Source organism: Acanthopagrus latus, chromosome 21 (genome assembly GCF_904848185.1).
Source record: "Acanthopagrus latus isolate v.2019 chromosome 21, fAcaLat1.1, whole genome shotgun sequence".
Lineage (NCBI taxonomy): Eukaryota > Metazoa > Chordata > Actinopteri > Spariformes > Sparidae > Acanthopagrus > Acanthopagrus latus.
The window spans coordinates 7,662,931-7,688,196 of NC_051059.1; the positions used below are offsets into that span (position 1 = coordinate 7,662,931).

Consider the following 25,266-nt stretch of genomic DNA (forward strand, 5'->3'; position numbering starts at 1 on the left):
AAATGAGTTCCGTTCAGCAGTCTGTTGAAATACAATTGAAACTGAAGACTTCCATTTACATTTCTAGGGGTATTTCGCCACCATGCACAGTTAGGCTCAATGATTAATGACTGAGCGGACTTCCAGGGAACAACAGAACAAGTGATGAGATGGCGGGAACGCACTACATGTACAGTTTCTGAGCACCACTGCACTCCTGTTTGTATTTTTTAAGTTAAAGGGACAGTTCACCACAAAGTCATATATTTCCTCCTGTACTGGTATGCATCCATGTCTTGTTTTGGGGTGAGTTGCTTAATTTTGGAGATCCGCCCTCTCTGATATATAGAGTAGTTGGATGCCACACAGCTGCCCCCCCCAAGAATGAAGAGAAGAAAAATAAAATACATTCGAAAAAAGTTCCTTAAAAACTTCAAAACACACTTTTTTGCATCTATAAGTGGCACATGTGTATTCAGTGGCTATCATTATATACATCAAAATGGCCTCAATACAGTGGTATGAATACTGGGGGGTACACTGATATCTGTGTATGTCACTGAGTAGATGTATATGTTTGTTTCTGCACAGCGATACTGTTATGTGTGTTGTTAATGCATTCTTTTTAAGTCTTTCAAACATATGGCGCGAGTTCCATTGGGCTCAGGGGAAGGCAGACAAACAGGCGAGGAGAAAAATATGAGTTTTTGTTTTTTTTTAGATTTTGAGATGAACTGTCTCTTTAAGTCGACCTTAAAATGCTTTTTAAGGGCAATTTCAAAAGCGTTGTGGAAAAAAAAGACATATGAAGTGGCAAGTTTCATTATCAACAGATCAGTTTGTAGGGGGCCAAAAAAAACTTAAGCAGATTAAGTAAGCAGAGTGAACCCATGTGTGTTCCTGCGTTGTGTGTGTGTGTGTGTGTGTGTGTGTGTGAGAGAGAGAGAGAGAGAGAGAGAGAGAGAGAGAGGAGGGGGAGAGCTCCAGCTTCCTTCAGATTCAAACTACTCCTCTGTCTCTCTCCCCCCCTCTCTCTGCTTCATTCACCGGGAGTCGCACAGCTGATGGAGAAGCACACTCTGCCGCTGGTCTGACAGCAGGGCGCACCCTCACCCCGAGGACCCCCACTCCTTCTCACCTTTCTCCCCCCTCCACCCCTCCATCGCTTCATTCACCATGAGCGCAGACTGCAGCAGCTACTACAGCGCGGACGGCGTGTTCGTGGACGCGTTCTCGTGCCCCCGGGCGGGAAACGCTGCCGGCGCCGCGTACTGCTGCGGGTTTAACGACGTGAAGTACTGCTGCGATGATCCCAACAGCTTCTTCCCCTATGAGTACGGGTACATGTGGTGGCTGAGGTAAGGGGGGGGGGCAAGTGGCAGGAAGTGCTTCTGTTTTCTGCTTGTTTGCCTTGTTTTGTTTTGTGTTGTTTTGTCACCGATTTGAAATTCCTAAATAATGTGAAGACGTTAGGAGGCTGTGGCGGGATCAACAGGTGGACTTATCTCTGTGTAGCGCAGCTTTTTAAGCTTTTTTGTTTGCATTTTGAACTGTCCAGGAAAGAAAGCCGATTAATTCAGTCAAAGCCTTCTTCTTCTTCTACTACTTTTTTTTCTATGTATTTCCCCTCACATCTCTTCCAGCAGGGAAGCCACGCCTGCACACTTCTTTTAAATTCCTGTGCGGCACCCCACAAATATCACTACTTCATTCATTTATTTGTAACACACTGTCATCATGGGAAGTTTTTCTACCTTATGCTCAGTTTAATGCGATGTCTAGATTCTTCACTGCGTTATTAAAGGAGCATTATGATGTATTTGGGGAAGACATTTTAATCAGAAGAGAAAGATCTTCACTGTCTGATTTTTTTTTTATTATTATTTTTTTATGTCTAAACAAACTGTCTTTGTTTTCATGACTGAATAAACAAACTGACCTTAAAGGACAACACAATTTCATTACTGTTATGTTTATATGTGGCGGACCCTGCCACCTTTCTAGCTTCAAACAGTGTTCTGTGGACCTTATTTTCCTCTGGGAACAGCTTGTTGATTCGGTCATGGAAAAAAAAAAAAGAATATTTCCAAGTTTGTATTATTACCTCATTAACGTGTAAATATCAGAATTCCGACACTGAATTTCTCCACCGACTACAAAGTGCCACTTTAATCTTTGCTTTTAATATTATATGCTTTCAACTCTTGTTACTGTCCTGCACATCATCCTGTTCCTCTACTTAACCTCTCTCTTCAGTATCGGCGCCCTGGTTGGTCTGTCCATAGCCGCCGTGGTCCTCCTCGCCTTCCTCATCACCGTATGTGTCCTGTGCTACCTATTCATAGCCACCAAACCCAGTCGCCTTGACAACGGGCTGCCCCTCAGAGTGCCAGGTGTGTGTAGTAGCGCGTGTGTGGAATTAGTTTTTCATTCTGACAAACAATCCCCGCCATCGGCAGCACTTTGAGATTTTAAAAAACTCTCCTGTGCGATTGTTTGTGCGCTTTTCAGCAGGGGATCCCAGCGAGGGATCCAGTCGCGCCAGAGCGACCTGTGCCACCGGTCCGCAGGGATTCAGGAAACACTTCATGAGCAGGAAGCTGGACTGTGACAACCAGCCGCCAGACCCCGAGCTTCTGTTCCAGAGGTGCTTCACAGCTAACGTCACTGGCGTCAAAGTGGAAAGTCCCCCGTAGTTTGAGAGACTTCTTCTGTTAAAAAAAAAAAAAAAAAAAAGGGCCATCAGTCCAGAGGTCAAGAGAACCTGTGAATCTGGAGGCGGGCTGCGCTGCTAAGGGGCCACTTTAACACAGTCGCTGACAGCAAGCAGTGTGCAGGCGTCGTGGCGGTGGAGTGCAGTAAATATCAAGTAATAAATACACCTGGAGAAAAAAATAACCACTATGTACAGCAAACTCAACAAGTCCGTGCTTTGTCGACTCTGAAAAGCCTCCATGACATTTGCTCATGCACTGAATTTCTCGTAAGTAAGTGCTTCAGCGACATGCAGGAGTAATTGAACGCATGGAAACTGATTCAAGGTTCACGATTGTTTCGTAAGTGGCCTCAAGACTCATGAGTAATCCTGAAGGCAAGTGCTAATGGAACCTGGGACATAAGCCGAGTTTACATTCAGGATGTACAGTTTCGTGTGCATCTGGGAAAGATGCTGAAGATGTGGGGGAAAAAAAAAAAAACAAAAAAACAAGTGAGTCCCAACTGCGAGGTCAGCTGTAAATTTTGTAGCCAAGGTGGCGACATTTTGCTCAGGGACTGAAAGATTTGTGGGGAGGTCGGTCACCAGATCCCCATGAAAACGTCAGTGTTGGTTCTCTTTTGGACGCTTAAAATGACTTATGATGACATTTTTATTACAAGTGTCCAAGATTGGGAAGGAATGTTGGGCATGTCCGATTTTGACAACAGATAATGAGGTTTGTCTCCTACCAGCAGTCAAAGCTCTTTTTCGTTTTTACCACAGACCTGGCGGCCATTTTCCTGTGACATCACACTCAGGGTGGAAAACGAAAGAAATCTCACAAGTTATCTTTTCACTGTTTCCTGATTGATTACCATTTATATATAGAATGTATAGTTCGATACTGAGGGATATCGGACAATATTTTAAGGTAAAACAACAGGTTCAGTAATGGATTAGACAGCAGCTAATGTTAGCATTCAACCACATTCTAGCAAAACTGTTTGATGCGATACGATTAGGAACGAAATACCAACACACATCTTGGAGACATTTGTCTAAACCTGGAAGTGAAACACACAGGATGTAATCAGACCGTAATGTTAGCGAGGAAGTTGTTGAATGCTAACATCAGCTAACGAATGATCAATTATGTTGCTTTACCTTGAAACGAGGCCGAATGTGCCTCCGAATTACTACCCACCATCTATTCAGTTCCTGACCAATTGGGAATCTGTCAAATGATAACAATCTGTCATATGAGTTTATGCAACTTGTAACCTGGAACACAGCAGCATTACATTACCCAGCATTCAAGTGTCCCCACCTGAACTTGATGCTGGAGGAAAATGGCCGCCGTGTGAATAGTAATGATTATCGATTAATGTAACTAATTCAGAGGCGTAACAAGTTAACTTGTTTTTTCTTTGTTCAGATTATTCATTTCTCTTTTTTACCATTTTTGCCTGTAATTGATCGCAGACACTAAAGACTGAACAAATTCAACTGACAGTTTACAGAAACATATATTAGATTTGCCCTTTTTACGAAGCGCTCAAAGAATCTGAGGAGCAACAAGCTGACAGACCAAATCGATCTTTGTTCAACTGACGTGACCAAAATGGAGTGTAATCAGAAGGAGAACAGTGCAGGGTGCCTGGTCATGATATCCAGCTCTACACCTGCATGAGTATGTTTGGAGGGTTCGCAGCAACACACAGCATGACTGAACTTGCTGGGACCAATCATGCTAAGTGCAACCTCAGCATTCTGCCTGAACAAATGTTATGCATTGATAGTTTTAGTTAGTAAAAAAGTAACCAAATCTCAGGCTGACTTTATGCTGACTTTAGCCCTGCATTAAAGAGGAAAAAAGGAGAAAAACAAAAAAACAAAAAAGATGCAGCCCCCTCATTCATTTCAATGAGAGCAGTGATCAATGATGCAGAGGAACAGTCGATACCGGGAGGAAAAATGCAGGGTCGTCCAGCAAAAAAATCCAAAAATGGCTCAACTTATCGGACATGGCACAGTAATAGCCAATCAAGTACATGATGAGAACACTGTATTTTCTAACGTTTACCTCATGTTTATGGTGATAAAAGATGATGTAATTGTGGCTGTGATCATTTGTGATTTATAATGGCCAGAATATGCCGGCAGTGTACAATTCTGCAGACCACAGACAGGCTGACACATTTCTTTGGGTTTGAATTTTCTATTTTATGTTATGACAACTCTGTGCTTATGATCTGACTACGATTAGGTGCAAGTACACATCAAGTTGGTTAGGGTTCAGGAAAGATCGTGTTTTGGTTACCACAAAAATGGCTGCAGATGTTCCAAGGTCTTGTCAAAAATATCTGTGTTTTTCTTGCCACAAACATAGCTGGAAATTTTTCCCAAGGTTCCCTCACAAAAAAAAAAAAGACTCAAGTAGTGGCATTATAAATGTCTAAAAGCATGCTCCGACAGTGGCAGCCCTCTGTCAGGTCATAAACATGCAATTTGAACATAACAGCGCATGTTTTGTTGAAATGTCAACATGGCACGTAGCCTACGACACTTACAGTGGTTTTGCAGATACGGTAACTGCCAACATTTGGTCCTGGCGATCGGGCTGATTTTCATCCACAGTACATCTGTCAAGCCTTCAAAGTCACTCACCTGCTACAGAAACTAGACTTTTCACCTCGAGCAGCAAGCGCCTCGCACACACACAGCACCTTATGTTGTTTTAACGATTGGCTATTTTCAGTCTGCATGCCAGCTTGCCCTTCAGAAGAAAAAAAAAGTCCATCTTGTTTCTGTAGCAGTCCGGAGGATCGAATGAAGGCATTGAAAATACCTTTTTTTTTTTTTTTTGCTGTTACACATGCAGCTTCTGAGAGAAAGGTCAGGTTACTCAGTGACACTGTGTGATTCAGGTGTGGGTGAGAACAGGTCTGAGGAGATGATCTCATCATTTCCAGAAAAGTTCAAAGTGGCTTCTGCTCTGAAATTGCACAGCGGAAATGACCACCCTGCCAGTATCTATACTTGTGGCATGATAGTGTAAAGATGGAGGTTTTTCTGGATGAACACAAAGCTTACTGACTGCTGCTAAAGGACTAGTTCCCCTGGTTCCGCTCTGTCTTTAAACACTACTGTCCTTATTTGTACATCGATTAAGGGGCTTCATAGGTCAACCAGCAATCTCCTCAAAGGCATAAAATCCTCTTTTTTCCACACAGTTGGAGTGTTACGATGGTAGCAAAAGTGCATTTGGTATTTAAAACACTTTGGATTTGTCAAGCTTACTACCGCCAAACTGTAGAATTCAATTAATTTCAACACTTCATTGCCGTGTCAATTTGCCTCAGTGCAGCTCTTTAAAACAGACGAGGGAAACACACACAAGAGCAGATAAAACATATCAACTGAAATCATCAGAGCACTTACATGTTAGTACTTGTGTAATATGATTTATCATAAAGTGCATAGTGGGGCTGCTTTGTAATTGCTTTGCACTGCTACTTACCTACTTGTGAAGTGCTTGTTGTTAATGGCTGCTCTGCTGCTAAAAGTGCTTTTCTGTCCGAATTCAAGTGACGGGCGGCCTCTGAATATGTGCAGCTCCTGAGGGGAGATCCTGCAGTTAAAACACTGGAATTTCTTTCCTGAGGGGAGGGACTGTGGGAGAGGGGGGGCTGGCAGGGAGAGAGGGATCTGCATTTTGAGTCTGATACGTGTGGCATGGAGGAAAAGGACACAGAAGGAAGATCAATAGTCCGTTATTGATCTTAAATGCTGTGTGTATGACTCCTTCTAGCTGTTTTGTTTCTCAAGGGCGGCAGTGTTGTCATACAGTACCTCAGACAAGTGGATTTTGTCCCATGTTTTATATTGAAATGTGCTGAAGCTCTATACAGCCGTAGGTCAAACGTATTATTATTATTATCATTTTCAAGGGACAACAAGTTAAGTGTTATTTGTTTTCTTGAGATCATGAGTTATATGCGTCATAATCATGGAATAAGTTGATCTTTTCCTGAGATAAGAAGACCATTTTCTAAATATCTCAAGAAAACAAAATGTTGCTCCTTCTTATTTCTTGAAGCTCAATGTTTAAGAAGATCAGCAGCGCCATGCCAGCATGCATACATGGCGTCTTGGCAAGTGTAGCGACTGATTTCAGCTGAAAAATAAGAAAATGATGTTGTTACATGGGGAAAGCAACATTGTTATCTCGTGATAAGGACGTAAACTACTCATGATCTCAAGAAAACAAATACAATTTAACCCTTGATCAAACGAAATAATAAAAATATGTTTGACCCACAGCTGTTTAGGGCTTCCATAGAGAAGTTGCATTAGGAAGCAATCTTTCCAAAACCGCTATAAACAGGAAGAGCATTTATGACCAAAACCAGATAAACAGACATGGAAAATTGTGGAACTATTCTTTGTGACAGAGTTCACAAAGACCACCTCAAGACACATTGCAAATGGCAGTCTGGGACTGCATCAAGTGCAGTGTCTGTGAAAGTTCACCCAGCTGTTTAACTTCTGTCTGAATCGCTCTGATTGCTTCACAGCGTTACTGTGGATAAAAAGACAAACACAAGACACCAACAAAGCTCCATTTCTGTGGACCCACGAACACAAATCTTTAAAGTGCCCTTGTTCTTTGAGGACCTTAGCTTAAGGGTATTTTGAAATTCATGCACAATGTCGCGATTGTATTAATTCAACAGTGCTTTCATGAATGTGTGCACAAACTGTCAGCTGGAGCATGTACACGTTTTCAAATGCTGGGGGGAATTTCTGTTGTGTGTCATGTTCCTTTGTACATGCCAGCACTCAGGTGTGCGTGTGTGGTGCAGAGATGCCTGCTTCACAATTCCACGAAGCAAAACGGGGAAAATTTCTATTTATTTTCATATGCTATTTCATCATGTTGCTTCTTTTCCAGTGCACCTCCTGGATGTACATACTGGTGGATTTGGGCAGCTCTTGAAAGAGCATCAATAAAATGTGAATCAAAAGACACAATCTGATTATTATGCGGTGGTGGTGCCATTCCACTGGTAGACTGAGCTGGCCAGATGTCAGATGGTGGAAAATGGAAAAAAAAAAAAAAAAAAGGTCACTGCTATCTATATCATTTACATAGTGACGTGCAGGATCCAGGTGCACTTACACACATATGTACAGTTTGTTATCTACAGAACAACCGACCATTAAATCCTTAAAGTAGGACAATCATGACTGAGAGAGTGATTATTTATAATCAGATGTTGCCATTAGAGCTGCATGTGTTGCTGGCTGATCTTTTTTCAGATCAGCATCTACTCTGCCAAGCGGACATTTGCTGTCTTTGTAGTAACCATATCCAGCTGAGCAGCTCTGATGATGAAGGCTCTCTCTTCTCCCTCTTTCCCCCGTTGCTTTAAATGCCAGCTGGGGAGATGGAGAGAAGAAGATTAGATGGGTCGGTGAGACTTAAAGTCAGATGGATATCTTTATCTCCATCCGCAGAGAGACAGGGGAAGCGATTTGGAACGCTCGCAGGGGCATTTCTGGTGAGAAAACTCAGTGAAAAAGGGTGTCAGCGACAAACCAATAAATGGCTGTGATCAGTGTGGCGACCATGAGACACTCCTTTTAAATGGCCTTATTTCCTTGGCTGAGATAAAGGATTTAATGCACCCTCAACATGAATAATCCCACAAGTTTCAGCGCACTGCGGGTTTGAAAGCGCCAGAGACGTTCTGGTCAGCTTCAGTTCTGACAGTGAGCATTAAGGGAGAGCTGAAATTGGCTGGAGCTTCTCTGACAGTCTGATTACCCACTAATCTGCACACCGGGGGATAAAAAAAACTGTATTCCTGACTCAGAACAGGTGGACTGGTAAAACCCCCATTAGCATATTCTGCGCTTCCAGTTACACAGAGACGTCTGTGTTTTAATGATCTGTGTTAATGCATTAGAGCGGCCTTGATAACTGACTGGTGAGTGGGAAAGGCCAAGTGCAAAACGTGAACACTATGTCCGTGGCTGCAATCATTCTCAGTTGGCTTTGGATTGTAACCGTGTATACCGACTGTCCATAATGACAGATGTGATTTGTTTGCTCGCCGCCAGGATTGGAAGTCCAGTAGTAATGGTGGCGGATGAAAGGCGCACGTAGGCACAGTAAACACATGAGAACCATCATAGAGACATATCACTGCTGGTGGCAAATTACACAGCAGGCTATGATGAATATATGTATTTAAAAAATGTGAAAGGATTCGTAGAACTCCTCCAGATCCGTAATCCGATTCGCTGGAAGCCCCGAGGGTAGATAGTGACTGAATGTTATGTTTATCTGCAAACTTATCCTTTAAACTTGACGTTGGGACATAGACAGCACGCAGATATAAAGTGAAGAAACGACCACAAATTAATTCACTTTCTCTACCAATGAATAGATTCAATCTGACGGGCTGGTAAATGCAGTGCTGCAGTACACAGTTCAAGAAACACTCACATCCAAAGCTACACTGCCGTCCTCACATCTGATAACCCAAATAGGAAAATGGAAACTAAGGGACTGTACATGAATTATTAGAGGCAGAGGGGAAAAGCTGCAACGGTAATGCATTTATTTCTTTATGCTTTTGTGCCAACATAATTGAGATACTGGAGGGAGGGTCGTTTCACTGTTTTTTCTTGTTCAATATAAATATTAATAGTGCTGATTTTAAAAACTGAAATGTAATACAATAATATCTCTCCACCCTTGTGCTGTCCCTAAACTGTACGCTGGTCGGAGCTGATTAAAAAGAAAAGAGTTTTACGAAGAAAAAGACGCCACGTTCATTAGAGATGAGAGGACTTCACGGCCAAAGCTTCTGGGAAAAACTGGAAGAAAGTGATTACTGTGCACTTTCAACTCTTTGTAATCAAAATTGTATAAGCATTTCATGTCAGTTCATCATCACTGTGAAGGTGATTAGAAAAAGGCCACCGGTCATTCAGTGCAGTGAACAAGAGGAACCAAAGCTGCTCCTTTTGTAAAGCAGGCTCTATCCTCGGTGATGAAAGATGCAGAGAGGATAATCGCGTCTCTCTGAGTGGAGTGTCACAATCCTAAAGACATTTGTGGCTCGTCTGAAGACACATGATTCGCCCTCGCTGGAGGAGAAATCATGACTTGGTAATAAATGAGTTCACAGCTCTTCAACAGCACCTGAAGCACCTGATGATTTAGTGGTAAGGGGTTAGAGGGGAGAGAAGGCTATTTATAAGAGACAAATCCACTGAAGCAATGTACAGCCAGAGGGTTTTTCTTTCTTTCTTTCTTTTTTTTTTACCTTCACATACATACAGCATGTTGACTGTGAGGTTTATGTCTTATGTGATAACAGTGCCACTGTCTGGCCTCGGAGCGCACATGCAACAACTGTGATCAGTTGAGCTCCAAAGGCTTTCTTTGTCCCCCTCACTGAATTTTCAATGACGTTTATCGATTGATAATTAACCTCTTCTTTTGAAAGATTAAAGGAGCACTCTGTCGTTTTGGGACATTTGAATCCTTATTGACGGATTTATTTTATGCCTCGCTTCATTTGCATGACCAAACAAACTGACTACATAAACTGGCAGCACAGTTTCATTCTGTTTAACTTTGTTTATATGTGGCGGACCCTGTCACCTTCCTAGCTTTAAACGGTGTTCTGAGGACCTTATTTTCCTCTGAGAACAGCTTGTTTATTCAGTTATGGAAAAAAATATATATATTTCTGAGTTTGAATTATTAACTAATTCATGTTGTAAATGTTAAAATTCTGAGTTTGAATTTTTTTCTCTAAAGCTGCATAGTGCCCCTTTAAACTGTGGCGGTAAAATGTCTGCGTTGTAATACTCTGAATAAAGATAGAACAAAAAATTCAAGAAAAGCCGAACCCCGTTTGTGTACATTTACTTCGGCTTGGAAGAGTGAGTGAAAGAGGAATTAGGAGGAGAGATTTACTCATTAAGTTACTCATTAACATCTGTGTCTTGAGCCACGGCGCAGGAAGGGTGACATTCTAGGCTGCAACCTTTGCCCGGACAGTGTCTTTATTTTCTCAGAGGGAGCTGAGGAGGAAGACAAAAACAGCGGCTGAGAGTCAAGTGGAGGAGAAAAACACCTGTTCTGTTTGTTATCCTCTTGTGTACAGGCAAGTCACTTTACATTTTTGTTGTGTGTGCGTGTGTGTGTGTGTGTGTGTCATATGTGTGGCTGTGTGCGGCATGGTGTGATGTAGTTTAGACAACACTGGGTCTGTTTTAGTTATATGATCAGCTTACGACTGAGAAACAGTTATAGGTGCTGGCCGCCACCTCCAGGTACATTTTAATTGATATTACCAATATACTGCTTCCTCAAATTACATAAATTACACAACAGCCGCTTTAAATCTGCTATTTGCATTAAGGATTATTTGCTGAATAACATACATGTCTTCATGTTATGTTTAAAGTTAATTAGTAAGCAGCTCAGGACTGTAGTCATGAACGTTGCTCAAGACCTGACCTGGCTGGCAACTCCCAAATATCATGTGGCAGTTGCTGTGTAGCAAAGAGGACAATCTAATCACACATCTTCCAGCTGGTTCAGGTCAAATTATTATACTAAAAGGGGAGAAAAGGAGATGACTTGTTGCTCTACTGTGTGTAATACAGCGTGGATGAAAACTGTGTCAGGTGCTCTTGGAAAAACCAGAGGCCATCCAGGCACTCCTTTATTATACTGGCTAAATCAATACAAATCCAGTCATAAAGAAGTTAACATTTTTGACCACCAGGTCTTCAACACAGCTCCAAATAACTCATTTGTTACGGAGTCCTTTCCAGCACTACAAGAGTAGTGTTTATTGGCTGGTTGAAGACACCATAATCGCTGGCTCCGTCTATAACTCACCCTTGTAGCAGGGAATGAAAGATGACGATCAGAGCTCACCAGATTGCGCTCCGGAGGGTGTTTGTCGACGATTTTTCAGTCTTGTGATTCCCCCAAACAAAGTGTTGACGATTACCATTACAGTGATGGTGATCACCTCAGTCGGCGCAGTGACTAGCCTAATCAAATATTTGAATTAAAATGTGTGTGAATGGGAGACGTGATTAAATCCCACGTAAGGAAAAGCAGAATTAAAAACGGGACGGACAGTGAGGAGAAATTTTTATGTAGTCATGTACAACTCTTTTTTGCTTTTTTTTGAATGGGTTTGTCCCTCATATTTAAGATGTGGGGCCTTTCCTAACACCCTCTGATCCTCAGCTGATGACTGTCCTCTGCTGCTCCCTCAGGACAACAGCGATGGGCCGGTGGAGCTGCAGCCTCTTTGCTATGTTTGTTCTCTGCGGCGCTTTCGTCAGAGAAGCACATCTGGTTGCTGTACCTGCTGTAGAGGGGCAGAAACCCCCTAACCTTCTGGCGGAGACAGAGAGCTCAAACAAAACTCTTAATCAAAGTAAGTAGCACACAGGCACGCTCTGCTGTTAACCATCCTCTAACTATTTACAAGCAGGAGTGCCTGAGGAACTTTGAACCCTATATAACTCCAGTTATAGGAAACAATTTGGACGCACTGGCGATGACCTCACTGTCTTTATAGTTACATGCGAAGGCAGTAAATTCTTTCCCCACTCTCCTCCCAGACACAGCTGGGACAGATGACAGCCCAAAGTCTCTGGAGTGGTCCTATCTGGCTGCAGGACTTGGCACAGTCCTCACCATCTCACTCTTCGTCGTGATGGTGGTCAAGTTCCGCGTCTTCCATCGCTTCCTAGCCAGCTACAGGCACTCCCTGCTCCAGGAGTCTGACGGGGTCAGCCAGTATGGCCAGGAGGAGGCCTCCTTCCCTAGCAGCGTGATGGGCAGAGTGGGGATGGACCGAGGGACCGGAAGAGAACTGGAGGAAGATGACGATGGCTTCATTGAAGATAATTACATCCAGGCCAGCGAGAAACACAGGGCAGAGATGGAGAGAGAGGAGGAGGGGGAGGACGAGGATATGGAAGACAGCGACGATGATATTCAGTTCACTATAGGCTGATTAGATAGAAGGAGCATGACGGAGACGAAATTATATTGTAGAGATTTTGATTCTGAAACACGAGTGCTTGTGACCTCCTGTCACACCATGCACGTGTCTTTGAACTGTGTGTGGTTCCACTAAAGATAACTGTCTTAGGCCTGAATAGTCACAACTATAGATATCACGAGATAAAACAATGACACACATCTTTCAAAATTTACATTCATTTTTCGCTCTGATATCATCCCATGACCCCCTTGAAAGGACTGATTCATAGTTTGGGAAACGCTGAAAATGTGCAGTCGATGATACGATAAATGTGAAAACTGATCGAGCCACAGTTGCTAAAAATGGTTAAATGGCCACATTTAAATAGTTTGATTAGATGAAAGCAATGAAAAAAAAAGTAAATAGATTTTTTTGAAAAATGTTACTGCTTCTCACTGAGTTCATTTTAGTGACGTATGATGAGCACATCCCACTGGATAGTACAGTAGGTAAATGAAAAAATAGAGATTATCTGCAACCTGGGCTATGGCTCTAAAAACTTGGAGACTAGAGTGAATGCATTTTGGGTCTGGGTCTTCAGGACTTTCATAAGGTTGTGATGTCACTACACAACACAACACAACGATCCCATCTCAACACCGGTTGTAATAAATGGTTGTTGGGCGGCGCCTGCTCAGGCCTCCCTGTGACTACGGTATGACCAAGAAACAGTTACTGCGTGCTGGGCTTCATCTCCAGGTACATTTTAACCTATATTACGTATTGTTGCCTCAAATTACACATCAACAGCCAAAATATACTGTATGGAAACACAGTGTATCTGCTGTTTGTATTAAGGATACTTTTCTGAATAACATATATGTGTTTATATTATTTAATTAGTGAGCAGTTCAGGACTGTAGTCATGAACACTGGTTATAATAACTGGTTGTACGGCAATGCCTGCTCAGGCCTGCGAGAGCTGACCAATCAGTGCAGACTGGGCTTTAAAGAGATGGGAGCTAACATAGAGTGTTCAGACAGAAGGGAAATAGAAACAGTATGAGAAAAATAATAACATTTAAGCACATAGATTAGATGCACCAAAATAAAAGTATGAACCTCAAAATGACCTTAAATCAGGACTTTAAAATCAATGGATTACATGTTTAATCATCCATGTCTTGCAATGGGAAATTCTGACATCGCCTGCCAATCACTCAAATAAGTTAAGTATTCACATTCATTTTGGGCAGTTGATTATATTGTGACTGTGAATCAACAATTAAGGAAGTAAGCACACTGTAGTAAAACTGGATGTGAAGAAAGTTACAGATTTCTGTTTAAAAATGATCAGTTTGTGGGAAAGGCAGGGAAAAAAAAGTTTTTTAATGCAATAATATGTATAGACTGATTTTTATTAGAAATGTACGTAATAAATAAAGTCCATTGCCGTTCACTTACTTGGTCAACATTCATCATCATTGAGTCAGTGGTAGAGAACAGAAAAATGATCATTATTAACACAGAACAAAGTATGTACAAAAGCCCTGAGGGGCAAGAAAGAAAAAAAATGTGGTGGCCCGTTTTAATCTTTTAATTCGTTATTCTTTACATCTGTGAAAGCAGGTGAAGGAAATGTTTTCCTAGATCAAAAACAAATTTAGTAAAAAACAACAACAACAATTCTCTCACTGGCATCTGTAGGCTTCCGTACGTTTGCATCACAGTAATGTCTGATTGGATGTACACATTGGGTAACACTGACACACCACCACCATAAATAAATGGTCAATTTATAGTTATTTAAACTTTGGTTGATGGTTATGACAGTGTTACCAAACAATGAAATCTCTATAAACTCTATTAAGCAGTTATTAAGGTTTATTAACATCAGTTGCAACTTTACAAAATGCAACTGCTTTATAAATGGTTTATAAAGTGTTGTTTGCTAACATTGTCATAACTAAACTAAACAACTAAAGTTTGAATAACTATAAATTTACCATTTATTAAAGGTGCACTCTGTCTTCTTGGAAAATAAATTCAGACTCAGAACTACACTTACTGTATCAAACTGGAAATAAGACAAACTCAGATATATTTATTGTATATACAGTGCTTCCATAACTGAATAAACGATATGTCCTCAAATGGAAATAAGGTCCCCAGAACACAGTATGAAGCAAGAAAGGTGGCTTCTTCGAGGGGTCCTGCAAACAGTCTGTTCGTTTGGTGTGTTCAGTCCTGAATACAAAGAATGAAGATTCAGATTCAGACACTTTTGGTTAAAAGCTTCATAGTGCACCTTTAATGATGGATAAAGTGTTACTGACACAGCAGATGGCGTGTTCATCGGACCGCTGAGCCACTGTTGATCCACGTGATGCAGCAGTCTGTTCTGTCTTGTAACTATTACTAGGTAGGTACCTCAACACCCAACAGCTTTTAGCCCATTTACTACACAAACTTCATCTTTCATCCTGTATCTCTGAGTGATTGTGGCCAGTGAGTCCATTCAGATCAGACTGGTCCTGCTGGAGGTCGCCTCCCTCCTGGCCTGGCTCATTTGTCCCCCAGAGACGCTGAACACCCTGACGGCTCGGCTCCCCAGCATCCTCGCTCTGCTCACTCTCATCAACGCCCTCCTCCTCTGCTCCCTTCTTTTTTTAAGGTACGTGAGCGCGCTGTAGACCACAACAGCTAGAGCCATGCCTGTCCCAGCAGCCATCAGCACCAGACTAGACACCAGCATCTCCCTGCTGTCATGGCTTTGGCTGCCGATGGTGGCCATGCAGAGAAGCACCGTCCCGCAGAGCGTCACTGCCAGCCCCACAGCTAAGATCAGCGCCGGGTCAGCCCTCCCGCCGCTCTTCAGCTGGTCGATCCGGCGTCGGCTACGCACGCAGTTCATGTCCTGGATGGCAGAGCTGAGAAGCTGCTTGAGCAGGACAGCCAGGGCTAAGAGGCAGAGCGTGGTGCCGACCCCGAGGCGCCATTCCCCGGACAGGCTGGTGGTGGTGGAGAGGAGGCCCACGCCACCCAGTCCCAGCGCCATTATGAGCGCCACGGAGGCACAGTAGCACAACATCGAGTGGCGTGGCTCTCTGGACCACCACAGCTCCACCTGATCGTCCAGGACACGTCGTTGCACCAGGCTGGGGTCCAAGTAGAACCCCGGGGGGTGACGGATATCGTAAGGCTGGTAGAAAGTCTGCATCTCGGGCATGGCCGTGTTCACAGCTCATCCAGCATGAAAACCAGACCTTAGAAGATTGTGCAGAGTTTGGGTGGGTGATCAGAACACAACAGCAGGATTCAAACTTACATTCAAAGAGATTTTAACAGTTATTTTTCTATTAACTACGACAGCGATGAGAGCAGGACCACCCTGTGCTCCATCTCAACCTCTGTTAGAACAGCCACTCACTCAGTGATGATGAGCACAGACGAGCGCCGTGTGCAGCCGTCCATCCATCTGCCTCCCATAACACAGCCTTAGTCAAAGCATTACAATGGCCGGTTTGGGAACCCAACAGTTGTGTGGACTTGCAGTTTCCACTTGGCAGAAAAGACTGTATGGGTAATCCAGATTTGAGGGAAGTGTTCCACCGACGTTGTAGATGGTAGAAGTATCCTGACTTCACACTGGAGGCAGAGAAACAGGATCCAAACGTAGAGAAGCTTTAACTCCTACCGCGCGAAACTCACTGCCAGCGGAGAGGTCAAGATGACGGTGACATCCTTGTGTTGTGCAACGAGCCCGTCCACATGTCTTCTCAGTGACTGCACCAACGTCACAGATTGATAATCTGTGCCGTCCTCACATTCTCAACCCCAGTGCCAGGCAGAACAGAGGACCCCCACCCCCCCACCCTCTCCTCTAATCACACGGGAACACCATCTTGTCCGGTTAAGTGGGAAAACGACGGGGTCACAATAGCAGTGTTGGATCATGGTTTGGACAGAGATTGGCGACATTGTCCAGCGTGCCCCTGCGCAGACAATGGGCCGGCCGCTGAACACAATGATTGTGCTGCAGGAGGCGAGCGGTGGTGTGTGTGTGTGTGTGGGCCGTGGCGGGGCGTTGCGCTGCTGCTGCTGCGGAGGGCCGAGTGATGTCAGCGCGTGCTGATAATGGTGTTTCTGTGATCCAAAGGATAGCGTCATTCACACACTACGCTGTGGCTCTTAGATAGGACACAGCAAGACGCTCACTGACCCGGGGGCCTGCTGATACGTGTCTTCCAGTAATGCACCTGCCATGACCAAGGGTATTTCATCTTGAATTTAAAGGCACAGTTCAACACACACAAAAAACATATTTGTCCGTCTAGATTGTTTTCTTGAGAGTCTTTAAGTTTTTTAGATATCGGCAGTCTTTTTTGCCAATATAATAGAAACAGATGGTACTCGGCTTGTGGTGCTGGTATATGGTGCATGGATACCGCTCTTTTACAACTGTCTGTTGGACATGAAGCTACAGACAGGAAATGGATGACAGCTCAGATGGCTCTCTCTAAACGTTAAATAAAATGAAAACCTGTGCACGAGCATTCAGAACATTGTTTGTGTACACAGAGTTTACTAAAAAGAAGGTTTTTGAACAACTCATGTTAGCAGCTGTATCTTCGGCACGCCGCCATTATGGCAGACAAAAAGCGTTGATCCCCGAGTGAGACCTAACACGAAGGCGAGTAATGGTGGACCGCTCCTCAAACAATGTTCTCAGTGCTCGTGTTCATGTGTAGAGACCCTGGTGATACTACGAGCAAAGTTTCATGTTTCTTGTTTCAGCCTTCTCAGTTTTTTAATAGCTTTTTTAATACTAGCGTATGAGTGCCCCATGCAATCTGCTGAAAATTAGCTTGCCCGAAAACGAAACTACGGAAAATCTTAAAAGCGCCTCTTCCGACGTAGTTATGCTCTTACACGAAGGTTTGACTCATATACAATCACAAATAAAGCCTCGGTTGCTTTTTGGCGAGAGTTTCACTTTAATGCTATCGGTTACAGCTGTGCCTGACATTTAGATTTTCACTCCAGTCTTTTAAGCTTACAAGCCTTCCTTCAGACAACCATAAAGTATTTTTTGAGAAGATGTAAATGAAAAGTGGCTCCAATGTGTCATTTAAGGTAGAGGAGAGAAGTCTTTCATCCTCATGCTGAACGGAGGGTGATGTGTCATCGCGGTACCTGAACAAATCTGCAGCTCTTTGCAGTCGAGCCTCCCTCACTTCTGACTGAAAGTGCCTGTCAGCTCAGCTATAACATTATACTAAAAATATGTCACTTTAATTTCTTAAAAGATCACTCAAAAACCTAAAAATAAATAAATAAATAAATAAAACTCTATCTTCTGGTGGCAGAGGATATCTATTCCTGTCACAATTTTGGCAGTCCAACATTATGGCACGTGGCAAGTGACAAATAAAAGGAAATTCAGTATTGTGTCCATTCTGTTACAGTGCTACCATAGATAAATCTCTTTGCTACAGAACTTTAGGACAGTGACGAGCTGATACTGAGCCTCACATGAGTCCTTCAGCAAATTCAGCAGGATGAGTCACAGAGGGGGCTTCCTTAATAAAAGAGTGGGGCAGCAGCTCAAAATGAACTTTGTCCCCCTAGTGGACAATATCCCAAAGTGTACAGTTCGTCTCTTTTCAACTGAAGCCAATTAAATGAAGATTAGATTGGATCAGAGAGTTTGTTGTCATAATACAATGTTCAACAAAATAAGAACGGCTTCACATCAGGGTGCACAAGAGACAAGCAACAAGCAACCCAGCAAAAATAAATAAATAAAATAAAACAAAATAAAATACTGCAGCATATATTGCACTGTGTAGAACACTGGTGAGTGTTGGGTTCAGAGTGGTGAGGGCTCTGGGGAAGAAGCTGTCCTTAAATCTGTCAGTCCTTTCTTGATGTACCTGTAGCAGCTGCCCGAGGCAACAGTTCAAATTATTGGATGGATGGATGGATGGATGGATGGATGGATGGATGGATGGATGGATGGATGGATGGATGGTTTCATTTTAATGGCAGAAGCATCTACTGGACTGACTCACTAATATCTATAATATTACTTTTTGCTTTTGCATCACCAACTCATCTAAACCTCCAAGAAACATATGAATGCCTGGTTTAAATGCCTGATATTGCACCCTAAAGGATTCTATTGATTACAATGACCAGAACTAGTAATGAATACTGAAATGACTACAGCCGACCTATCCTGATTTTTTTCCCTTACTTTTTGCTTTTGTTTAATTCAGAGTGCTGGCTTTCTTTTGTTTTATATAGCAAGAGAAACATATGAATCCAAAGAAGTCACCCACCGGTGCGTCTCCAGTCACCATGATTCACCCACAAGGTGGCAACAAGCTACCACATGACTCTGTGTCTTTTAATACTCTCTAGTCAAATCAAGACATACAGCAGGACATTTTATTAACTCTTAGTATTGAGTGCTTTAATTAACTGTGGTACATTGTTGTCGTCTGTGCTGTATGATCGTGAAGGTGCCGAGTGACTATTTTACTCTTGTTTTCTGAATGCAACAGAATACAGTGTGTGTTTGGTTTTAATGCCGTCTTAATTAAAGCAATTAGCCCGGCAGTCAAACTAGATACATCAATATTTTGCGATATGACTGTGACACCTCATTATCAAATATGCATCTTTATGAACAGCTGGTAAATATGTGTTTGTTTATCTGTTTGTCTGCCTTGTCACAGAATAGCCTTGTAATTTCCCCAGTGAATTCTGGGAGAGACTCCAGAGTGCAGCAGGCCCTAATAAATGTGGATGTAGGAAATGGACGGACAGATATGGGAATGAAATACGCTTGACGCTCATCCTGAGCACAATATAGGTTAAATCATTCTGCTTTTTATAAATTATGAAAGGCTGCTTTGATTCTGGCATTATAGAGGCAGTTCAGCCTGAAGTTCCCTCCACATGTGCTCGACATTCGCTATCACTAATGTCCAAAAAGTCTATTTATCAAAAATTAGCCGTGATTCCAAAGTGTACCCTCAAGCTCCTTTAAATGAGGCCACTATCTGAAAATTAATTTCAGGTGCAAGTCCTCTCAGATCACTACCCTTATTATGAGGCAGGCAGTAGAAGTGGTGGAATCCTACAGATACCTTTGGTACTTGATGCTCTACCTAAAAGGCTAGCAACGCCTCTTCTGCCTCCATAAAATGGTGCAATCCAATGAGGATAGGACCATCGAGACAATGATTTATAAATCCTACATTACGTTTTAACGTTCCCTTTCATCTTGGAAATGACCGTGTCCAGGCCAAGACTGAGCTCTCCAACGTTGTGAAGGCTCAGCAGCAAAATCATAGGAGTCCAGCAAAGCAGCCTCACTGACCCGTACAGCAGACAGGTGCTGCGAAAGTGCAAAATCCATCCTGTCAGTCACTGCTCTCCTCCTTCACAGTTCCAGTCACTACCCTCTGGCTCCTGGTTCAGGTTCTCCTCTGTAAGAGTCAACATACAGAGGCACTCATGGGTTGCCATGGCCATGTTCCTCCTTCATTCAGGTCAGGGGGTGGAAGACAGTTGTGACGGTGTTTCGTGTTGACGCTCTAGGGATGTTGATGATGGTGATAATTTTGTACTTTGTGGATTGTGACAACGCTGCATGTTGAGGCTGACCTTGGCAGTGCTGCTCGGGTCTGTATATGATAACACGGTTTATGTAATTGCGTCTGTCTTTTTGTCTTTGGCCCTTTTTATTTGATCTACATCTGCCCTTAAGCGACAAATAAATTTGAAAGTTGACTTCAGTTAAAACTGAATTTAGAGAGCCACATCAACAGACTGCAGTCATAAATATACTACTTAGAAAGACAGTGTAATTCAAGGCTATAGCAATGTTTACTCCATTCATTTAAATACGACAGGTTCACATGTTTTTTAAAATGCATCTTGACCTGTCCCATTGACACTAATAACACATCAACCTTACAATTATACATGCTTTCTGTATTCCCATGCCAAATGTGTTGTTGTTGCTGTAGATCAGCCTGAAGAGGGCAGCAGCCTCCATGTTTGGACAGAAGCCCTGTAGATAACCACAATGTAAAAGTAATCATTGCAAGTAGGTCTAAATTGTTTAAGTTTAACATTTAAAAGTGGTTACATTGAAAAATATACCTATTGTGCAGCATGTATGCAGTGGTGGTGCAGCTTATTTTGCTTAATTTATGCGCTGCTGTGTACTTTAATCTTTGTAATGCATCATATTTACTGAGCTGATCATATATTGTGTTTATTATCTACAAAATGAGTATAAATCAAATGAAGAGGGGTAAAAAGTGCAAACATTTCGCTATGAACCACATTACAGAACATGATTAAATGTGTCTAACCAATCTTCATAGCAGTCTAAGTTTAATTTTTAATAATTTAAAGGTGTAATATGTAAGGATTATAGTTGAAAACATTCAAAAATGTACTAATATCATCAACAGATGATGGAGGGAATAACAGTTTTGATCATATGATGTCTATGTATTGTGTTACCGAGACAGCCACTTAAATTAGCTTGCTAACCAGCTAGCTGCGACCGTCCTGGTCCAAAGCTCCTATGCGAGAGGTTTAGACATCAACACTTCCCCAGTGGTCCAAGCTCCCAGTCCAGACTGCTAGCCACACAGCTAACTGAGCTAACTAGCTAATGGCAGCTACAGTTAGCAGCATGCAGTTACTCTGGTGTTATTCTTTTCACGATAAACTTGCAGGTTGCCAAATCTCACAAATTGCACCTCTAAGTAACTTACCATAATTTTGTGCAATCATATTTTGCTATGCACACCACTAATATATCCTGAAAAAGACCCATAAATAAGCTTATATACATCCTTTATCACTTATTCAAGAGGAACATCCAAAAGAACATCCTACAAGTTTTTTTTTTTTTACATATTTACTGTATTTTCTTAAACTGTGTTGGGTGTGTGGAGGAAGGATTAAATTCTGCTTATAGTGTCAAGAAAGTGATAGCTGACTATGGTTAAGATTAGGAGGCTGGGGGATTGTTGAGCAGAGACAACGGCCTCCACAAACCTGCAGCAGGATGCCTACTGACATACCGGTGTCCAAGAATGTGCCCCGGAGAGATTTGTGTGAACAGTTCCTCATTCTGGCCTGACTCTCCAGCAGCTGATTTCACCTAACAGGTGCAGCACCAACCAGAGAGGATGAACTAATCTCACGGTTGCAGACCACTGGGTTAGACAAACAGGGCTTGTGACCAGAGCATCGCTGTTCCAGTTTCCCCTCAACCAGCTGGTGAAAGGTGGGAGGAAGCTGAGCAAATGTGGCTCGCTCGTCTGTCAACAGCAGCTGTTGCAGTGTTCTTGAGCAAGGTACAAAAAACCTAGTTTTTAAAACGCTCACCGGCCCAGAGGATGCACTGTAACTCAACCATGAAGCCTGTTGATGCCAGCTCCTGCAGCTGTGCGAACATAAAGCGGAGCACGGCTGGAAAAAACAGTATGCATGATCAACAAATGTCCCCTAAAGGTTAATTAGATAAGAAACATGGCCCGATGTGGGAGTCACTGTTTACTGAAATGCTGCTCACATGCAGAGGGATCTGCCGTGATTGCTGTGGCTGTATGTGAGGATGATGGAAGCCTCTCTTGAATCCACGATGTGAAGAAGATGTGGCATGTCATCCCGAGTGGCTGCTGTGACAAATGAAAAGCCTCTGCTGCCAAAGTTAGAGGCCCATGCGACGCACGGGGCGAATAGAGACAAACCTTACCGACCCTGCAATGCATAATCGCTACGACTTTCCTTCCATTACGAACCCCGACACAGTTATCTGGATGTCCCTCAGGCAGGGACAGGGATGTGTCATGAAGTGACTTCATCTCAGTAGCAGCGGTGATCTGAAGACAGCCTGTCAAAAAGCTCGAGCGATGAAGGATTTGACGTGGCATGTGCTGTACTCTGCAGAATAATACATACTGTTTTACTGTAAACATCTGCAGCGTATGTGGGGAAGTTTCTGCAGTAGATGTCACACAAACTTCTACTCAGCAAAGAATCCCCTCTTAAACAAATGCTACATGGGAAATACTGTGGTATTACAACCTCACCAACTCCAGGACGGACTGCAGTGAATCCTACTGACTTCTCCTCTTGGGCCACGAGCAGGTTAACATATGGCTTTTAGCAGTATCTGAACAGATGCTGTGGCCAGATTGCCGTCAAAATTGGCACAGACGTTCTTGTTCCCCTCTGGGTGAATTGTGATGAGTCAAGTGATCCTTCCAATTGTTCCAACACTTTTGTTTATGACCAAATACCTGCAAAATGATTAATAATCCCACTTTAGTAAGTCAGTAAAATGTTCAGATCGCAATAAAGCAATATCCGAATCAAAGAAGCTTTCTTTTAGGTAAAGTTGTGTGTGTGACAAAACAGCATTTTATTAAGCACTGCAGTGCTGCAGAGATGCCCTCACCTACAAGTCTTGTTCTCCAGATGTCTGTTTGGTCCAGACCCCAACAAATGTCTCCTCATCAACGGATACAGTTTGCAGAAATGATTCCCACTCGCTGTCGATCACATCTGCAATATCTGTCAATACTAATGCAATACGAGTTTGACCATATTGTGCATCTCTACTCGATCGGTGGCTCCCAACCTCAGGGAGGTTGTTAGATGATTACTGGGATACATAATAATACAGGATTCTGCTCTTTGGTGTTTGCTTGAGAAATACTACATATCTCTTCGGGCCTCCAAAAAGTGTTACGATGATACAGCCTAATGAGGGAAACACGCAGCCTGAGGCAAGGGGTTGCAGGAGGGTGTTAAGATGCCGCGAGAAACAAAGATCTACACTGCTTTTTTTAGAGGTAAAACCAAATGTGAAAGCACCAGTAATGACTCCCTCTTTTCGAAATACCACCTGTCATGTGCCCTTCCACTGGACGGCACTCGGTGAATTGCCCTCTCGGGTGCTCTTCCAGTGCCATTTCTCCACACCGATCATCCACCACATTCATCAGGTGCCCTTTTAATTGTATTCGCCCCTGCCCCTCAAACACCTGCCGCTGCTCAATTCACATTCACGAATTTGCATCGCTTTACATCGCCTCAACTGTAGAACCTCTGTATCCCTACGCTTTAGTGCAACTGGGCAACATGTGATCTGCGAGCGGCGAAATACAGTGTGAGGCCCAGTTGCTGGACAGGAGGGCCCTGTTCACTGCAGTACAAAGCTGAGCGTCTGGGCTGGAGCGGCTCTCGGCGATTACTGTAGGGAATAGACTGACCATAGATATGTGACCCCACTTCAAAAAACACGAACTATCCCTTTAAGTGACAATCCCATTCTTAATCCATAGGGTTTAATATGACGTTGGTCCACCCTTTGCAGCTGTAAGAGCTTCAACTCTTCTGGGAAGGCTTTCCACAAGGTGTAGGAGTGTTAATGGGAATTTTTGACCATTCTTCAAGAAGCGCATTGGTGAGGTCACACACTGATTGTATGTATGGGAAGGCCTGGCTCTCACTCTCGATTCGTCACTACAGAGAACACGTCTCCACTGCTCTAGAGTCCAGTGGCGGTGTGCTTTACACCATTGCATCCGATCTTTTGCATTGCACCTGCTGATATAGTGCTTGGATGCGGCCATGGAAACCCATTCCACGAAGCTCTCTACACACTGTTCTTGCGCTAATCTGAAGGTCACATGAAGTTTGGAGGCCTGTAGCGATTGACTCTGCAGAAAGTCGGCGACATCTGCGCACTGTGTGCCTCAGCATCTGCTGACCCCGCTCTAGTGTTTTACATGGCCTACCACTTCGTAGCTGAGTTACTGTCATTCCCAATTGCTTCCACTTTGTTATAATACCGCTGACAGTAGACAGTGGAATATTCAGGAGTGAGCAAATTTCACGACTGGACTTGTTGCACAGGTGACATCCTATCACAGTACCATGCTGGAATTCGCTGAGCTCCTGAGAGCAACATATTCTTTCACACATATTTGTAGAAACAGTTTGCATGCCTTGGTGCTTACTTTCATACACCTGTGGCCACGGAAGTAATTAGATCACTTGATTTCAATTATTTGGATGGGTGAGTGAATACTTTTGGCAATATAGTGTATATAAGGCTCAGTCTAAGGTGACAAAAATGCAACAATTCTTAGTTTCCGGTGATTATATTATATTCAATTTCTGCCAATTGATTCCGCGATGCACCTTCAAAATAAAAGTTCTTGCGTTCTGTTGTTTTCTCTACTGCTTTCTCTAATGTCTTTAGAGTGTAAAGGGTGTTAAAAACTTTGCTTTTGGTCTTTGTTGAAAATATTGTTTTCCACAAAAGCTTGTACAGTCACAAGAAGAGCATAACGGGAGCATCTCCCTGGATTTTAGAGAAATACAGGTCTTAGGATCGAATCCAGTGGAGAGTTGAAGCACCATGGGCTGTGTTAGGTGCCAAATCACCTCTCTAGTATTTTTATTTTTCACATTTCAGTTGATTGAGGATCTTTCTCTCTC

At 43.0% G+C, this 25,266-nt stretch overlaps 3 protein-coding genes across 4 annotated transcripts; 2 read left to right on the forward strand and 1 right to left on the reverse strand.

The window, feature by feature from the left end:
- Window positions 1-1,024: 1,024 nt before the first annotated feature.
- LOC119011594 (protein shisa-like-2B) lies at window positions 1,025-8,383 on the forward strand. 2 transcript variants are annotated; one of them, XM_037084854.1, is made up of 3 exons: window positions 1,025-1,337; window positions 2,236-2,372; window positions 2,491-8,383. In XM_037084854.1, exons 1-3 carry the CDS (start codon window positions 1,156-1,158, stop codon window positions 2,673-2,675), a joined length of 504 nt encoding a protein of 167 aa, XP_036940749.1. In that variant the 5' UTR covers window positions 1,025-1,155; the 3' UTR covers window positions 2,676-8,383. The 2 variants fall into 2 exon arrangements, with proteins under 2 accessions (XP_036940749.1, XP_036940750.1); XM_037084855.1 differs by having other exon boundaries at window positions 2,494-8,383.
- A 2,336-nt stretch (window positions 8,384-10,719) lies between these two features.
- Window positions 10,720-14,175, forward strand: LOC119011593 (leucine-rich repeat-containing protein 19-like). The gene is made up of 3 exons (XM_037084853.1): window positions 10,720-10,866; window positions 11,999-12,162; window positions 12,350-14,175. Exons 2-3 carry the CDS (start codon window positions 12,009-12,011, stop codon window positions 12,745-12,747), a joined length of 552 nt encoding a protein of 183 aa, XP_036940748.1. The 5' UTR covers window positions 10,720-10,866; window positions 11,999-12,008; the 3' UTR covers window positions 12,748-14,175.
- Window positions 12,836-21,074, reverse strand: tmem125b (transmembrane protein 125b). The gene has a single exon (XM_037084852.1). The coding sequence runs from the start codon at window positions 15,944-15,946 to the stop codon at window positions 15,236-15,238; it is 711 nt and encodes a 236-aa protein (XP_036940747.1). The 5' UTR covers window positions 15,947-21,074; the 3' UTR covers window positions 12,836-15,235.
- Between the last annotated feature and the right edge of the window lie 4,192 nt (window positions 21,075-25,266).

What these genes read in the sequence shown, in the direction of transcription:
- LOC119011593 (XM_037084853.1), top strand. Translation starts at nt 12,009, where the DNA reads ATGGGCCGGTGGAGCTGCAGCCTCTTTGCTATGTTTGTTCTCTGCGGC. An exon ending in AAACAAAACTCTTAATCAAA is followed by an intron (nt 12,163 to 12,349) that starts GTAAGTAGCACA and finishes CTCTCCTCCCAG; the next exon opens with ACACAGCTGGGACAGATGAC.
- LOC119011594 (XM_037084854.1), top strand. Translation starts at nt 1,156, where the DNA reads ATGAGCGCAGACTGCAGCAGCTACTACAGCGCGGACGGCGTGTTCGTG. An exon ending in GGGTACATGTGGTGGCTGAG is followed by an intron (nt 1,338 to 2,235) that starts GTAAGGGGGGGG and finishes CTCTCTCTTCAG; the next exon opens with TATCGGCGCCCTGGTTGGTC. An exon ending in GCTGCCCCTCAGAGTGCCAG is followed by an intron (nt 2,373 to 2,490) that starts GTGTGTGTAGTA and finishes TGCGCTTTTCAG; the next exon opens with CAGGGGATCCCAGCGAGGGA.
- tmem125b (XM_037084852.1), bottom strand. Translation starts at nt 15,946, where the DNA reads ATGCCCGAGATGCAGACTTTCTACCAGCCTTACGATATCCGTCACCCC.